At 45.7% G+C, this 17,160-nt stretch overlaps 1 protein-coding gene across 15 annotated transcripts in view; it reads left to right on the top strand.

The window, feature by feature from the left end:
• The window catches only part of C2cd5 (C2 calcium dependent domain containing 5), a 98,162-nt gene extending 95,357 nt beyond the window's left edge, over positions 1–2,805 (top strand). For all 15 annotated transcript variants that reach the window (XM_045139464.1, XM_045139463.1, XM_045139459.1 and 12 more), the window contains one exon: positions 1,574–2,805. In XM_045139464.1, coding sequence (XP_044995399.1) covers positions 1,574–1,705 — 132 coding nt within the window. In that variant the 3' untranslated portion in view covers positions 1,706–2,805. The remainder of the gene's footprint in view (positions 1–1,573) is intronic.
• Positions 2,806–17,160: the final 14,355 nt, after the last annotated feature.

Raw genomic sequence — 17,160 nt, 5'->3', positions numbered from 1 at the left:
ACTATGTAGTCTCAGGGTAGCCTCAAATTCACACGATCTTCCTACGTCTGCCTCCCAGGTGCTGGGATTAAAGGCTCTGGTTATGTGCAGTCTGGGGATTCAAACTTAGGTTCCCAGAGTGGGTGGCCAAGGCTTTATCCAATAACCCATATTCCAAGCCTCCAAATTATCTTTCATTCAGTCACAGAGAGATATTGTCTTAAATATGTAAACGATTTAAGAAGACAGTATAGAAACTCAAAAACTGGTTTTAGCTTATTTTGGAGCCATTAATTTTAATTAATTTCTTCAGAAAGATATTTCATGTATTCAACTTTACAACTTTACAGGTGTGGTGGCACATGCCTTTAATCCCAGCACTCGGAGGGCAGGAGGAGGATCGCTGTGAGTTTGAGGTCACCCTGAGACTACATAGTGAATTCCAGATCAGCCTGAGCTAGAGTGAGACCCTACCTTGAAAAACCAAAAAAAAGAAAAAAAAATTACAACTTTTCTTTATATTTTATATATCTTTATTACTTGAGTGTATTTTACAATGTTCATTAGTTGATGTTATGAAGTATTCATGGCATGAAGCTAGAAAACAATTTTCGTGTGTGTTAGGATTAAAGGCATATGTGTTACTGCACTTCTGATAAGTTTTTATGGTGGTGAAGGCGGTAGAATGGGAAGGGAACCTCTACGACATTCTGGGTGATTCCTGGTAGAGAGTTGGGGCGTTTCTAGAGTTCAGTGGCATTTCTTGACATTTTACATTCATGATGAGCCACTGGTAAGATCTGGAACCAAGAAGATTGTGTAGAGTGAACAACAGGGGCAGGTGTTGAGCCGAAAGAGCAGCTACGGGCGCTGGAGAGACAGAGACAGTGTGGAAATAACTGAGGGCACGCTAATAAAAGCTCATAGCACAGCAGTTGTGGTTTGGAATTAACCTTGTTTCAATGGAATACTTTGAGTAATTTTATTTAATAGATGAGGGTTCTTCAGTATGATTAAAGACTTTTTCTTAATTATGTTTCTTTGAGATTTAGGTTTGTGGTTTTGGGTTTTTCATGGTGTTAGATGTACATACTTCATGGATTAATTCACATGTTGACAAGTGCCGTGCTACAGTGAGCTTCATGTTGCTGGGATGAACTTGCAAACTAGGCGCAGGTTAGGGGAGGGGTGGATTTACTGAGGCTTACAGATCAGGGGAAGTTCCACACTGGGCAAGAAGCTGGCCCCTTGCACAGGTCTGTGCAGAAACACCACCGGCTACACCTCAAACGGGCACGCTCCAGGAGCCCCAGGCAGAGCCCACGCACTCTCCAGACCCACCCCACACTTAGGGCTGGACCTTAGGATCCACCCACAGAGACACCAAGTTACAAGCTTGAATAAAACTCCTGAATCTATTGGGGGACACCCATTCAAACTACCACATGCCTCAAGATGAGCTCACACAGGAACACAGAATAGCAGTCAGAGCATACACCTGTGTTGTGTTCAGAGGTCTTGACAGCCTCCCTTGCATAACAGAACTTAAGAGCATATCGTTGTGTATACCTGATACCTCCTTGCACTCTTACAGGCACAGTGTCTCATAAACGTAAGTGGTGACGCTGTCGTTTTTGTCCGTGAATCTGACTTAGAAGTGGTGTCGACTCAGCAACCTCCTGTCAGCTGCCAGCCGCTGTGCAGTGGAGAAGACGTCACAACCTGAAGCAAACTTAGCTCGGCTAAGTGAAGGTCATCTGTCTCTCCCCATTGTTGTCTTTCTGTTCATAGACAAAGGAAAGTCAATTTGACATAATAGAGAAAGAACTGATATCCTATGAGGACACTTGATTTGTTGGCCTGTCTTGAAGGATGGGAATTTGGAATCCTTGATGTGTAGTTGGTCTAGTATATACAGGCCCCATGGAATCTTAGCACCTTCAGTGTGGAAGTTATTTGTAATTTAAGTTGATTTTAATAAAATCAGAATTTAAGAAATGAAAATGGGAAGATTCTCGGGAAACTAGAATAGGTAGCTTCTGTGACTTAGAAAAACTGCAGAACCCGCAGGCTGCCAGTGCATAGGTGCTGATCTAAGAGTAAGTGTGGGAAGAGGACAAGACTCCGGAGGCTTTCAGAATACCAGATTTTTCTTTTTTTTTCCTCCACCTTTTTAAAATGGTAACTGAACAGGGAAAGTACTTCAGCCATCTTTTCAAAAGAAGTTACAACTCTCCAGCTTGTATCTGAATGCACCCCAAGTACAGTAAAAGAACTTCCTTTGAAAGTTTTGTTGTTGAGTATGGAGGGGAAATACCATTTCATAACTGGTTGTGTTCAAGTTGATATGTCATTTGTTTAGAACTTTGTCTTGTCTTCAACTGTAAAGAAATCACCCATGAAATTGGTTGAAGTTCTGAAAATATGATTGACCTAGTAGGATCACAAATTATTTTCTAATAATAATAATATATTTTACTTCTACCAAATACGTGGAGTTGTAGTGATATCTTATGGTTTATGATGTTGAGCCAGAATCGTGGTTCGGTTAGAATTTAAAATGATAACTTGAAGTAAATATGCTGCAAAACATTGACTGTATATATCCAAATACTTTTGTCAATGCCAAATACCCTTGTAAATGGTCTTAAATATTACATTCCTCCTTTGCCTAAAACATTACTTTATAAAAAACTTGTGATTTCATTCTCAGAGCAATGACTTGCCCTAAAGATAAAAAAGTCATTTCCTTGTTACCACAGGTGTCAATATTTTTCTGTATTTTGTTTATAGTTTTATTTTTTAAATAAAATGTTTATAAAGGGAGATACTACAAAAATTTTTTTCCTGTTCGGGGGTTCCCTGTCCTCAGTCACTGGTCACCTGTTTGCGTGCACTGACATGTTAGCAGACACCTGCTGCCATTTGCTCTGCATCCCGTACATGAGGTCCACTAATGGATGCACACAGGGACCACCCATCCACATGAGCATCCTGCATCTGGTACATGGGGTCCACTAATGGATGCACATGGGGGGACCACCCGCCCACACCAGCATCCTGCATCCAGTACACAGGTCCACTAATGGATGCACGCAGTGACCACCCGCCCACACCAGCATCCTGCATCCAGTACACAGGTCCACTAATGGATGCACGCAGTGACCACCCGCCCACACCAGCATCCTGCATCCAGTACACGGGTCCACTAATGGATGCACGCAGTGACCACCCGCCCACACCAGCATCCCGCATCCGGTACACGGGTCCACCAATGGATGCACGCAGTGACCACCCGCCCACACCAGCATCCCGCATCCGGTACACGGGTCCACTAATGGATGCACGCAGTGACCACCCGCCCACACCAGCATCCTGCATCCAGTACACGGGTCCACTAATGGATGCACGCAGTGACCACCCGCCCACACCAGCATCCCGCATCCAGTACACGGGTCCACTAATGGATGCACGCAGTGACCACCCGCCCACACCAGCATCCCGCATCCAGTACACGGGTCCACTAATGGATGCACGCAGTGACCACCCGCCCACACCAGCATCCCGCATCCAGTACACGGGTCCACTAATGGATGCACACAGTGACCACCCGCCCACACCAGCATCCCGCATCCAGTACACGGGTCCACTAATGGATGCACACAGTGACCACCCGCCCACACCAGCATCCCGCATCCAGTACACGGGTCCACTAATGGATGCACACAGTGACCACCCGCCCACACCAGCATCCTGAATCCAGTACACGGGTCCACTAATGGATGCACGCAGTGACCACCCACCCACACCAGCATCCTGCATCTGGTACAGGGGGCACACAGGGACTATGCGCCCACAGAAGAGTCCTGCATCCAGTACATGGGTCCACTAATGGACACACCCAGGGACCACCCGCCCACAAGAGCTTCCTGAATCCGGTACATGGTATCCACTAAAGGTTACATGCAGGGACCACCCACAGAAGAGTCCTGAATCCAGTACATGGGGTCCACTAACAGGCGCAGGCAAGGACCACCCGGCCACACCAGCATCCTGCTTCAGGTATGCAGGGTCCACATGCAGTGACCACCCACCCACATGAGCGTCCTGGAGTCTAGAACCCGCCAACCTAGATTTAATCTTTTAAAAACGATCACTATTGGATGACAGCAGGTATAATCGAGGGTACCCTGATCATAACCCCTCTCACTCCCTCCTCAGTCTATGATTAGAAATGGATTTAAGCCTATCTTAAAGATGAAGACTGAAGAAGCCACATTTTCTTATGAGGTATGAATCGATCTCTGCAAGCCAAGAATATGCCAGTGATCTTTTTGAATACAAGTTTATAAGATTAAAGGGTAGGAGAATTTTTCCCTGTCTGTAATTTTAGTTACTTCAAGTGTTTTTTCTTGGGGCCATTTCACATTAAAGGTTGGCCATCCTAACTTACAGAGGCCTTTAATTGTGTGTGTGTGTGTGTGACCTTAGTACTACAGTCTCCTGAATTTTTATTTTATTTTTCCTGTGATAGAGTCTCACTCTAGTCCAGGCTGACCTGGATTTCAGTATATAATGCTCAGGGTGGCCTTGAACTCATGGCAGTTCTCCTACCTCTGCCTCTAATGCTGGGATTAAGGGCATGGGCCACCATTTCTGGCTTGAGATTTTGTTTTGAAGTAAGCTTTATTTATTTAACTTACTTTTAAATATTATATTTTTATTTATTTATTTATTTGACAGAAAAAGGAGAAAAGGAGGGGAGAATGGGTGTGCCAGGGCCTCCAGCAACTGCAAACAAACTCCACACGCGTGTACCACGTTGTGCATCTGGCTAACATGGGTCCTGGGGAATCGAACCTGGTCCTTTGGCTTTGCAGGCAAATGCCTTAACCCTAAGCCATCCCTCCAGCCCATCATTTTTTTTTTAATTTTTTATTTATTTATTTGAGAGCGACAGACACAGAGAGAAAGATAGATACAGGGAGAGAGAGAGAGAATGGGCGCGCCAGGGCTTCCAGCCTCACTCCAGACGCATGCGCCCCCTCGTGCATCTGGCTAACGTGGGACCTGGGGAACTGAGCCTCGAACCGGGGTCCTTAGGCTTCACAGGCAAGCACTTAACCGCTAAGCCATCTCTCCAGCCCTAGCCCATCATTTTTGATCATGTAGTCTAGGGCAGTGGGCTTGGAGGAGGACTTTTCTCAGTGAATTTCCCACTCTGTGCTGTACAACACACAAAGACAAGAGAAAACCTGAATGGTGTTCGTTAGCCAATGCCACATTTGGGAAGTAGGAATAATAATGTTCTTCAAATACAACATGCAGGCCTGTAATGCCAGCAACCTGGCAGACTGGGAAAGGAGATCTGGGGGATGGAGGGCAGAATGGGGCTGACACCAGCAGAATGTCACAATAAGGAAGGCAGCCATGTGCTCCCGTGCATCCTGCCAGTGTCCCCGAAGAGTCCCGTGGCCCTGGCCGTGGCAGCTGCCCCCATGCTGGGCTCACTGGCTGGTACTTTGTGTGCCTGGACAGCATGGAGTCAGGCTTCTTAGGATGAGGGTCAGTGCTAGGGGTCTGGGGACAGTCACGTAACAGGAGAATGCATTGCTGTGGACCTGAGGAAACTCGGCCTTTGTGTTTCCTGCTCACACACTCAGCCTGAAGCACGTCCTCCCGGTGCCTCATTCCTGGCTGTCCTCCGGGAACAGTGGGGACAGTGGGCAAAGGTGCCTCTTGGATGGAGCAGAAGAGCAAGCAGAGGTGGTCATCTCGCCGAGTGCTCCTCCACCCACACAGCATGACGTTGGCAAAGCTGATACAAGCCAGCCAAGGACCACCTGTGACAGGCAGAGACATCGCGGCGACCTTGTAGGAGAAGCAGAGCCAGGTCCTTTGCTCTCACTGCTTGGCCACAGCAACACTGCCCACCACGTCAGCATCCTGCTGCGTGCGCAACTTAGCCCGGGGTTGCAGGAGGCTTGTCCCCAACACCAGTCCTGACAGTTAGTACAGTCGCGTCTTCTTGGCTTAAAAGAGAAAAGCCACTGTCCAGTTGCTCCACCAGAGTCAGTAGAGGACAGAAGGCAGTAAGAGCTTGTCTACACTGCAAAAGTACCAGAATCCTCATTGGCTTGTTACACACGCCGCTTACTCTGCCAGAGTGGACAAAGACAGTATTCAAATCTCTTAACACTTTTGGCCAATACTTACAATGGTAAATACTTGAGATTAAAAAATAAAAATCTATGTATCAGCGGTCAACAGCACTTTGCACTGACCACCCTGGTGATTCGGTCCTATAGGGCTCGGGATTCACACCGGGGTCACCTGGCAGGCGGGATTGGCCAGAGCCAACATGACTACAGTCAAGTTCAGTTGGGTCCCTTTCCAGATAACCAGAGTGGAGGACACATCAAGATAGTTCCTGGAATGTGAAAGATTCAAGGATTACATAAAACGATCCTGACAATCAATACCAAGAATGGGATCTTCACATCACGTCATAGATGTTAATAATCACTGGGTTAGGTTTGCTGAGCACACACCTTAGTGTTCTCAATATGAGTGAAGGGGCAACAAGCACTGGACCTTCACTGAGAATGAGATGGAAAGAACCAGGGTGAGTGGAGAGAGCAGAGGTCTTTCAAACAGAAGGTATTACAGACTTTCCAAGCAGACCCCAAAGGACATGAAACATCCTCCAGGCTTTAACTTCCAAAGGCCTAAATGTGAACCTCCATGGCCCACCTGAGTCACACACAGTGAAACCCCTTCTGGGTCTCTTGGTCATGAGCAGCCCTGATTGGTCCATGCCCTCTATGACCTCACATGGTTCCATGGTGATGGAGCCCCGCAGCAGATATAAGGGGGCCTGGCCAGCTCTGGATTTTGTCCGGGTCATCAGAGGAGTGAGTGAGTGGACCCAGACAGCAGAGAGAAGAGAAGTGATTTGGTGATTTGTGCGGAGAAGGAGAGGGAGTGGGGGAGAGGGAGAGGTTTTTGTGTGGTTGACTGTTAGTGTGTGTGATCTAGTTTGTGCATGGGGCTTTTTTTTTTTTTTTTTGGTTTTGGCCTTTGCAGTTTATTTCATTGCATCTTTGGATTTTATTTTCTGATTTAATTTCTTTGGATAGACTTTGGTGTAGGAATTGTTTTTTCTTCTGGCTTAGTTTTTTATTTTGATTTCTTTTTATAATTTCTTATATTAACTACATATTTCAATACCTTTTTACTTTCACTTTTATTTTTGAGTTTTCATTTCTTTGGCTTTTTGCCTTCGGAATTTATTTATTATTTATTTATTTGCATCTTTGGATTTCACTTTCCAGTTTCCTTTCTTTGGGTTATTATTGTTGTAGGAATTTTTTTTTTTCCTGTGTGATTTTGTTTTTAGTTTTGATTTTTATTTTAATTTCTTTTATTAACTACGTATTTACTTTACTCTTTACTTTTATCTTTACTTTCGACTTTTCATTTCTTCCGGCTTTTTGCCTTTTTAAGTTTATTTTTTCCCAACGTTTGATTTTACCCCGCCCGCCCCGCGCCCCTCAGACACCCCGGGCCCGCGCCCGCCCCGCGCCCGCCCCGCGCCCCCCAGCCCCGCCCCGCCCCCGGCTGACGCCCCCTTCGTGGAGACCGACGGCGTCCAGTCAGCAACGGAGCGCGGGTTCCCAGCCGGGACCGGAAGGCGTTTCCCCGCAGCGCCAGCGGTGAGTGCGGCCCCGACGGCTCCCCGGGAAGCACCCCGCTTCCTCGGTCTCCTTTCCACCCAGGGCCGGGGCCCCGCTGCCCGCAGACGTGCTTCCGCCCACCTGCCCCGGCTGGACGGCGGCCTGGGCGCCACCCGCGGCGGAAGGGACCGCGGGCTCACGGTCTGTCGTCGTTTTCGCTGCCGGTACCTGTCTGTGGCGTTCCAGCCGGAGTCCTAAGTTCTCTCTAGGCCGGGAAGTGCGGCTGGGGGCAGGAGGGATGGGCTGGTGGTCAAGGCCTCGGCTGCGAAGGGGCCGGAGTGAGGCCATGACAGGCTTCAGTCGGGCGCCGTCCTAACTAGGCCGCAGCTTCGGTTTCCCAGGGAGGCAGCTGGGAATTCTGGGAAACGCCCGCCGCCTCAACAGGGGCCCTGCCTCGTGGCTGGGCGGAGTCAGCTCCTGCTGGCAGGCCCTGACAGGCCTAGTTCCCGCCTTTCGCCCCAACCAATCAGAGCCGTCCATCTGTAGCTGCTGCCTGCCTAGCCAATCATTTTTAAAGGATTGCCTCACCAGGCTGCCATTCCCCTAGTCGGGCTTAAAAGGGGCCTGCGTGTTCCTCTGGGGCCATTTTGCATGAGCGGTTGACCCCCGCGTGCTGGCTGATTCTGAAGAATAAACACTCTTTGCATATACAGCCTGCAAAGCCTAAGGACCCAGGTTTGATTCCTCAGGACCCACGTAAACCAGATGTACGTGGTGGCGCAGGCATCTGCGTTTCATTTGCACTGGGTGAAGGTCCTGGCGTACCTATTCTCTCTTTCTGCTTCTTTTCTCTCTCTCCCTCCCTCTCTCCCCCCCCATCTCTATCAAATATGTATATTTTTATTTTTCTAAAAGACAAAAGAAGCAACTATAGGGCTATCACCAATGGAGTGACTGTTTCATGCCATGTCCTGCAAACACACATTATTCTTAAAATACTTAACCCACAAAATGAGCTTGATGAGCATTTGCTTCTCACCAAAGAATGTTAGCTCCCATGACTGTTTGCCTACAAGCTACCTTTTCTTTTTAGAAATATTTCATTTATTTATTTGACAGAGGAAAAGGCAGAGAGAGAGAATGGGCACACCAGGGCTTCCAGCCACTGTAAACAAACTCCAAACACATGCTCCCCTTTGTGCAACTGGCTTACCAGGGTCCTGGGCAATCAAACCAGGGTTATTAGACTTCACAGGCAAAAAACCTTAACTGCCAAGCCATTTCCCCAGCCCCATTTTCTTTTCTTTTTCGATGTGGTGGTGTGTAGCTGAAGGACCCCGAAACTGAATGACGCCATGACAGGCTTCAGGAGAGCCTTACCCTGGTTAGACATAAGTTACAAGTTTCAGCTCAAACAAAGGAACAAAGGGCCAGCTGCCCTGACCCCTGCCTAGGACATCTGAGACTTGACAAAGACTTGTCCCTCCTACCTCCCTGCCTTGGCCAGTTGAGAGATTTGTCCCTCCTATCTCCCTGCCCCAGCAATTGAAATAAGTACAAATATTTTTGCTGCTTGTTTAGCCAATCGCAACAGAGGTTGCTTAGTTACCTAGCTCCCACCTGCCCACCTTGCCTAGCTAATGTCCTAAGAAATCAACCAATCATGTACCCATGTACCCGTTCCCTACTTCTTTGTTCAAATCCCTATAAAAAAACCTGCCCCCCTGCTGCTGGAGGCTCTTGTACCGGTCCACTGCCTTGGTGAAGTCAAGAGACTGAGCTTAAGCCCGAAATAAAGCTCCTTGCCCTTGCATTCGTGTTTGGTTCTCTTCGGTGGTCACTAGGGTTGCCGAGAACTGGGCAGAACAGCATGTGTGTGGTGGGCACGTGGAAGTATAAGTGTGCATGCACCCATGTGAAGGTCACCAGGGCACATCTGATGGCCTACTCTATACCTGATCTCTTCAAGACAGTTTCTCACTGGACCTGGAGCTTGGTTCTTGGTTCTAGAGCTTGAGCCATCCTTCTGTCCCTGACCCCCCCACCAACCCACCCACCCAGCCCACAGGGCTGGTGTTACATGTATACAAAGCCGTTTCTGGCTTCTTACATTGGTGCCAGGGATGGGACACAGGTCCTCTTGTTTTCCATAGCAAGCACTCTTGCCAACTGACCCATCTCCCCCACACCCACATTTGGACTGTCTTTGAGAGCAAGCACCTTTAACCCTTGACTGTCTTTGAAATCACAGTTCCCTGACACCAAGCCATGCTCCCTCCAGAAAGGCTCAGAACACCCTTGTACCCCATGAGCTGAGTGCATTCCCCAGGAAAGGGGTTCATGTGAAATGGGCATGACTCTTTAGGAAATACAGTTTTCATAGTGACAATCGTCACAGCACGTCCCGGACTCCTTCCTTCTCCTTTGCTGCTCCCGTGGTTAGCAACACATTCTAAGTGAAGCTAGTTTGTTAGGTTGATAAACTCACCTCTTCCCACCCCTTCCATTGTTCTTCAAACCATCGCCTTCTGGATCCCATCTCTTACTCTGCCCCTGACTTGAACATGCCAAGGGTACATGAATTGGAGTGCAGTGCTGGGTTTTTGACAAACATTTTTAAAAATGCATACACATATAATTTCTCAGAAATGCATAAATAGGATATGTGCAATTTTTAGAGTGATTTTTTTAACTTTTGGCCTTATTCTCTCTTTGTACCCATCACATCCCCCCCAACCCCTCTGTGCATCCTTAAATGCTCTTAGAAATCCATAAGGAACAATTTGCATCCAATAAAAAGCATTCAATTTGAAATACACAGTTCAAGGCTTGCCACATAGTTTCCATTGTATGGCCATCTAGAACATTCTATTGCCAAGAAAAGTGTTATGTGGCTTGGTAGTGGTGGGAATAAAACTCAGGACCTTATGCAAGCTCTCAGTTAAGAAAGTGTTCTAAGCCAGGTATGGTGACTCAACCCCTTTAATCCCAGCATTTGGGAGGCAGAGTTAGGAGGATTGCTGTTAGTTCAAGGCCAACCTGAGCGTATACAGTGAATTCCAGATTGGCCTGGTCTAGAGTAAAATCCTACCACCAAAAAAAAAAAAAAAAAGTTCTATTATTTTGTAGTCACAGCCTTTTCCATGTTAATAAGTGGATATTGTTAAATCTTAAGCATTGTCATCTGTAATATTCTCCATATGTGTCTTGGTATGGGCAGCATTTTCTGCTAGCGTAAACATAGCTATCTTTCAATAGTGTGTGTACTTTTCTGTGAAAATTGAAGTTTCAAATTTTTTTTAAAAATTTATTTATAAGAGAGAGAGAGAATTAAAATGGGCATACCAAGGTCTCTAGCCACTGTAAATGAACTCCAGACGTAGGTTCCACCTTGTGCATTTGACTTACATGGGTACTGGGGAATCAAACCTGGGTCATTAGGCTTCACAGGCAAGTGCCTTAACCACTACGCCATCTCTTCAGCCCCAAATTGAAGGGTTTTGTTTTTGTTTTTGGTTTTTTTACCTGAAAGGAACACTGCATATATGTGTTTTGCCGATTTATGAAGAAATGGTATAACATAGTTACGTATGGAAACACAACTGAGTTAGAAATGAAACAGAGAACTCCATCTCTACACAGCTCATAATAAGTGTGGTATCAACCTCCATGCAAGTCAGCTTTTTCTCTCAGGGAATTCAGAAGCGGTCAGAAAGGGACCTTCCCTTGCGGTGCTTTGCCTCGCACCCATGTTGGTGTCCATATAGTACTCACTTTATTGTGAGCTGATATGCATAGGTCTGAATCCTATGCAGCTCCTAAGGGAGGGGAGCCAAGGACATGTTCTATAGTGCATAGCTTGGACCTCTGCACGAACATTCACAATAGACTTCTTTAGACACTTGAAGAAAATAGGCAATAGGCATAAGGGAAGCAGAAAGCAAACTCCCACAGCTGCAAAGCTGCCTATCCAGGCAACGCAGACTTAATCGCAGCAGGTAAATCATTAGCAGCCTTAGTGGCATAAAAATCTAGATGACTGTTCTATATAGCTAAAATTTCTGAATGTAAACTAACCAAATCTAATGAAATGTTATCATGGTGCCAAATTCCTTCCAAGTGCATTTTGACCTTTACCCAATCTTCAAAACTAGCATTGTGAGTTTTAGAGGTGATGCAGATCCACTGATAATCTGCATGGCATTTCAGTCGAGCTCTAATCTTCATTCCTTGAATTTGCTTTCCTAAATAGGTCACTACATCAAATAAAGAATCTATTTTTTCTTCTAACTTCTTGTCTATAGTAACTTGAGTTCCCAAAGCAACAGAAATGTTTTTAGCTAGATTATTCACAAAATTTGCAGTATGAACTTCTTGTGTAAGAGCAACAGCAGCAGAAGTAATAGAAGCTAGTAATGTAATATGAATGCAGCAATCCCAGCAAAACTACACCTACAACTCTCTTTGTCTACCTAAACTATTTTTAACCTCCTCTAGAATTTGAATACCTTTGTCAGAATACCAAGGCTTTGAAAGATTAACAGGAATCATAACAAATTCAGGTTGTTTGACAATCATTTCAGTTCCAGAATCATGAGAAATACAATTGGACAGACTACAATTATCACAGGTAACATTAAACATTCCCTTGGACCCGTGATACCAAGTAATATTCACATTTCCTAACATCAGGGCATAAGGTGGTGTAACACAGGCCATAACAGTTCCCTTCAGAAGGCTATTTGAATCATTGCTGTCATATGTAACCTTGATACCTTCCATAGCAGCAGCAATTTTCCACACGTAAGTTTGCTGATTTCCATTGTCTGACCACCACAATCCTGAGGACAGTCCAGTAGCCCAATCATTAACCCATTCAGTTTTACTCTCTATAGAGCCTGCTGATCCTGACCAGTCCTTAACATATCTAGTAGATCCAGAAACATTATACCTGGTAAATTTTTTCCCTACACATTTGCTTCAGTGTATAGATTTATTGAACCAAGGTGTATTTCCTTCACAGGGAATAAAGTCCTCTGGTGGACTATCCCCTGTAAGTTGATTTCCATAGGGAAGCCAAATAGAAATTCTGCTTGTTTGAACCTGCTTTATCGTCTTCGTACCTTGTACTTGCTCTTGTACATGCTTTGCAGTAATGTTTCTTTCCTTTATTTCAAAACATCCCGCTATGCTTGTTTTAGAAAAGCATAGTGGTATACCTAGACCACGTCCTGAATGTGAACTCATAATTACTTGATGTAATTCTATATTTTTACTAGATGGCATACTTAGCAACTGAGTGTTATTGACTAGGACTATGATTTCTTTTTTTCTCCCAAGTCACTGGATGTAGTATAGGACGATCAGGAACATAGGTCCAGTAAAGTTCACTGTAAGCACGATGTAGATGACACCATATCACAAGGATCAGCAGTGTCCTCTTGTTTGATCTCGTGGCCTGCATGCCACACCAAACGTTCTGGCAACCATCTGGCTCCATGTTCCTTCTGTGAAAAAATACAAACAGATCCTCGTTCCCATATTAATACAGGTTGGGGTCCACTCCATTTGTTAGTCAATGGATCTTTCCCCATTAGTTTAGCATAATTAGTCTTGGTTTGTGCATGCCAAAAACGGTCAGCAGAGCCGGGCATGGTGGCGCAAGGCTTTAATCCCAACCTTGGGAGGTAGAGGGAGGATTGCCATGAGTTCAAGGCCACCCTGAGATGACAGTGTTAATTCCAGGTCAGCCTGGACCAGAGTGAGACCCTTGAAAAACAAAAAACAAAAAACAAAAGAAAAAAGGTCAGCAGCTGAAGACCCTTTTGCATCCAAAAGTAAAAGTATGATTTAACCATCTTGTTACTGATCCCTGTGTCATTTCCCCCCTTTTTGTTTTTTTGTAACCAGATTTCTGTCTTTTCTTTTCTAGCTAATAAAATATCATCCATATAATGAATAATATATAATTGAGGAAAATTGCTTCTTGTAGAAGCTAAAGCTTTAGCCACAAATTTCTGACATAAAGTTGGACTATTAACCACACCTTGAGGGAGAACTTTCTAGGCACAGAGAGGATGGGAGCAGCTGCTCAGCCTTAGGTGCCGTGCATTCTCTGGACAAATTACCTGGTTGTTTGTAATTAAAACAAGTTTTGAACTTGTCCCCCTGGGTAAAGTCTTTAAGCACCACTCCTATGGCTAATCCAATGCTGCGGGACGTAGGTTCCACATCAGCCCAGAGTTTGATAAAGTCAGAAATATTTTTGCCACGGCAATGGGGGCATATAGACTCTTGGCAGGCTGAATTAGCATTCTCAAAGGCAAGATGTCTAACAAATTCATTATCTGTTTTCTCCTTTCCCGTGAGGCATTCAGCAGCCTCTGTAAGGCAGCCAATAAAATCACTGTAAGGCTCTTGTGGACCCTGTCTGAGTTTAGCAAGAGAGGTGACAGCTGACCCTTTAGAGGGAAGGCTCTTCCAGGCTTTGAGAGCTGCATGTTGAATTTGTGTAAGTAATCCTGGAGGAAATTTGGTTTGTTTTTCATTCGTATCATAGGGACAGTTGCCCAAAACTTAATCTAGCTTCCAGGAGTTGGAGGAACCACCAGCAGCCAAATTACGGTGGGCAACATCCTGGCACCTCTCAGTGTAATCAGCTTTCCATAGAAGAAAGTCACCCCTAGTAAAAGTATCTTTAGTTAACATAACCCAGTCATTAACAGTAAGTAAGTCTTCACTTAGAGATTCTAACAGCGAGACAGTGAAAGGAGCAATAAGACCACACGAAGTAACTGCATTTTTAAACTCTTATATGCTTAAACTTAAGACGGTGATGTCTCTGGGCTTTAATGAGTAGAGTTTCATCTCCTTCCTCCTTCTCAGTGCTTTCTGACTCAGCAGGTTCCTTTGTTTCAGATTCTCCTCCCCCTCTTCTGGGCTATCTGGATCCTGCAGCTCAGCCTCATTAGTTTTTCCTTCAATAGGCTTAGCTTGGGAGCGAGTTACAGGAAAGGTGTGGAGAGTTTTACTTTCGGTTTTAGTTTTCTGAACAGGCTGAGTGGAGGGGTAGGGTATTTCCAAATCAAGGTCGCGTAACTGCTTGAGCAGGTGGGACTTTTCCTTTTTGGCTCGGAGGAGTGTCTTAAGAGATTGTGCCTCCTGGGAAAGTTTAGTAATGGCTTGTCTAGTTATTTTTTCTAGATCAGAGGGAACGTCAAGTGCCAGGGCAGAAGAAGGGGGTGCTATGTTATAGGGTGGTGACCGTGTACCCAAAAGTGCCAGTGGGGGCCAATCAGAGTTATGATATTTAGTAGCTTCATCCTGCAATTTCGCCTCTTCCTCAGGGGAAAAAGAGTCATCAGCAGGATTGGAGGTTTTTAAGTCAGACAGAACTGGATATGTAGATTGCGGGAGAGGGTTACTAGGTGGGGGTGGGTTATTAAGTGGCGGATCATCAGCATTTTCTGGTATAGGAATGATAACAGAGGGACAATTAGAGACTGGGGAGAAGGCGTGGGTTGTTGGCCCACAGCACACCATGGAGCGAGAGCCGGGGCGAGTGGGTAGCGATTCTCTGGGACTTCATTCTTATGGAGGGAGGTCTGACTACCAGTGAATTTATTTTTAAGGAAAGTCTCACTATCTGTAACTACTTTTGAAACATCAGGGTGATAGTGGTGGATCTGTAATACACCATTTATGAGATTCCAATAAGAAAATGCCTGCACTGGAACCTTTTCAGGACCATAAGAGCGGTAGTAGTCATTCAGATAATCATCAACATGGTGCCACCGCTTCTCGTCTATAGTTCCTTCCTGGGGGAGCTAGGGACAGACATCTTCTAAAAAGACAAAGAATTCCATTAAATTTTCTTTCTTAACCCATGTTCCTCGTGTCTTGAGAGAAGTTTTAAGCCCTTCTACAAACAATTTGTGCTTACTTAATGCTTGTCCCATAATTGCGTCGCTTTTCTTACCTCTCCGGATCTGTATCACAGGTGAGCACTCCTGCTGAGATCTGCATGCGGATCTTCACTCACCGATGAGGTGGCGATCCAATGGGGGGGCGGCCGTCCACTCCAGCGATGTCCAGGTCACACTTCGTACCTTGAGCCTCACGTTCGGGCGCCACTTTCCCCGCCAGTGGGGAGTTAAACAAGCGCCCGAGGGGAAATTAAACTGGATGGGAGACAAGAGACCCAAAGGAGACCAAGTCTGTATTCTGATCAAGGTCTCAGATTTATTCAGGCAAGCACAAGCTTATATACAGAAAATAAAACTTTCTAGACAGTGCCTGTGTGCCTAAAGTCTGCTCCACAAATGCCTCTGTGTCTGAAGACTGATTGCCAAGGCCATACAATAAGGCCTCTGTGCCCAGAGATCCAAGACCAGCTGCAGTAATCATGGTCAAAGAGCAGCTACAGCTCCCAACATATAGGCACTTAAAGCTATAAATTTATCTCTTAGAACTGCCTTCATTGTGTCCCAGAGGTTTTGGTATGCTGTGTTCTCATTATCATTTGATTCTATAAATTTTTTGATTTCCTTCTTGATTTCTTCATTGACCCATTCATCATTTAGTAGTGTATTGTTTAGTTTCCATGATTGTGTGTATGCTCTATAGCCTTTCTTGCTATTGATTTGTAGTTTGATTCCATTGTGGTCAGATAGAATGCAAGGAATTATTTCAATTTTCTTGTATTTGTTAAGATTTGCTTTGTGTCCTAATATATGATCTATTTTAGAGAATGTTCCATGTGCTGCTGAAAATAATGTATATTTTGCAGCATTTGGATGAAATGTCTTGTATATATCTGTTAGGCCCATTCCTTCTATGACCTCATGTAGTACAGATGCCTCTCTGTTTATTTTTTCTCGGGATGACCTGTCAATTGATGAGAGTGGGGTGTTGAAGTCACCCACTACCACTGTGTTTGGTGTTATCTGTGACCTTAGTTCTAATAGTGTTTGTTTGATGAATTTGGGTGCCCCCATATTAGGTGCATATATATTTAAGATTGTAGTAGACTTCCGGTTAAGATGGCGGCGTAGGTACCACGCCAAAGCAGCCGGGGGGGGGGAAAGACCAAAAAAAACTCAGCAAAATACACACTTTTACTAAAAAGTGAGGTGTATAGGAAGTTGAGGCGGCAGCGGAGAAGTGGAAGAGTTATAGAGCATCCAGAGCCTGCACAGGCGGGAACAGCGGCTCTGGGGCGGCTCGGCTACCCGCCGCAACCGCGGAGCGGCAGAAAACCACCGGACTCTTGGCTCGAGCCGCAGGACAAGGCAGGTGCGGGATTTTCCCCTCACACCGCGCTCTCCGCAACTCGGGAAACGTGAGGGGAGAGCGGCAGCGAGCAACAGAGGGAGGAGCAGACCGCGAGGTAAAAGCACACGTGGAAAAGCGATACAACCAGAGCAGCCGCGGCTCCCTCCCCTCCCCCGCCGCCTGAACCCAGCTCCAGCGAACACAGCAGCGGCCCAGGACCCGGCCACGCCAA

This window comes from Jaculus jaculus, chromosome 22 (assembly GCF_020740685.1).
Source record: "Jaculus jaculus isolate mJacJac1 chromosome 22, mJacJac1.mat.Y.cur, whole genome shotgun sequence".
Taxonomy (NCBI): domain Eukaryota; kingdom Metazoa; phylum Chordata; class Mammalia; order Rodentia; family Dipodidae; genus Jaculus; species Jaculus jaculus.
Note: the sequence above shows the minus strand (reverse complement) of the source record. Positions and strands in the feature narration are given on the sequence as shown.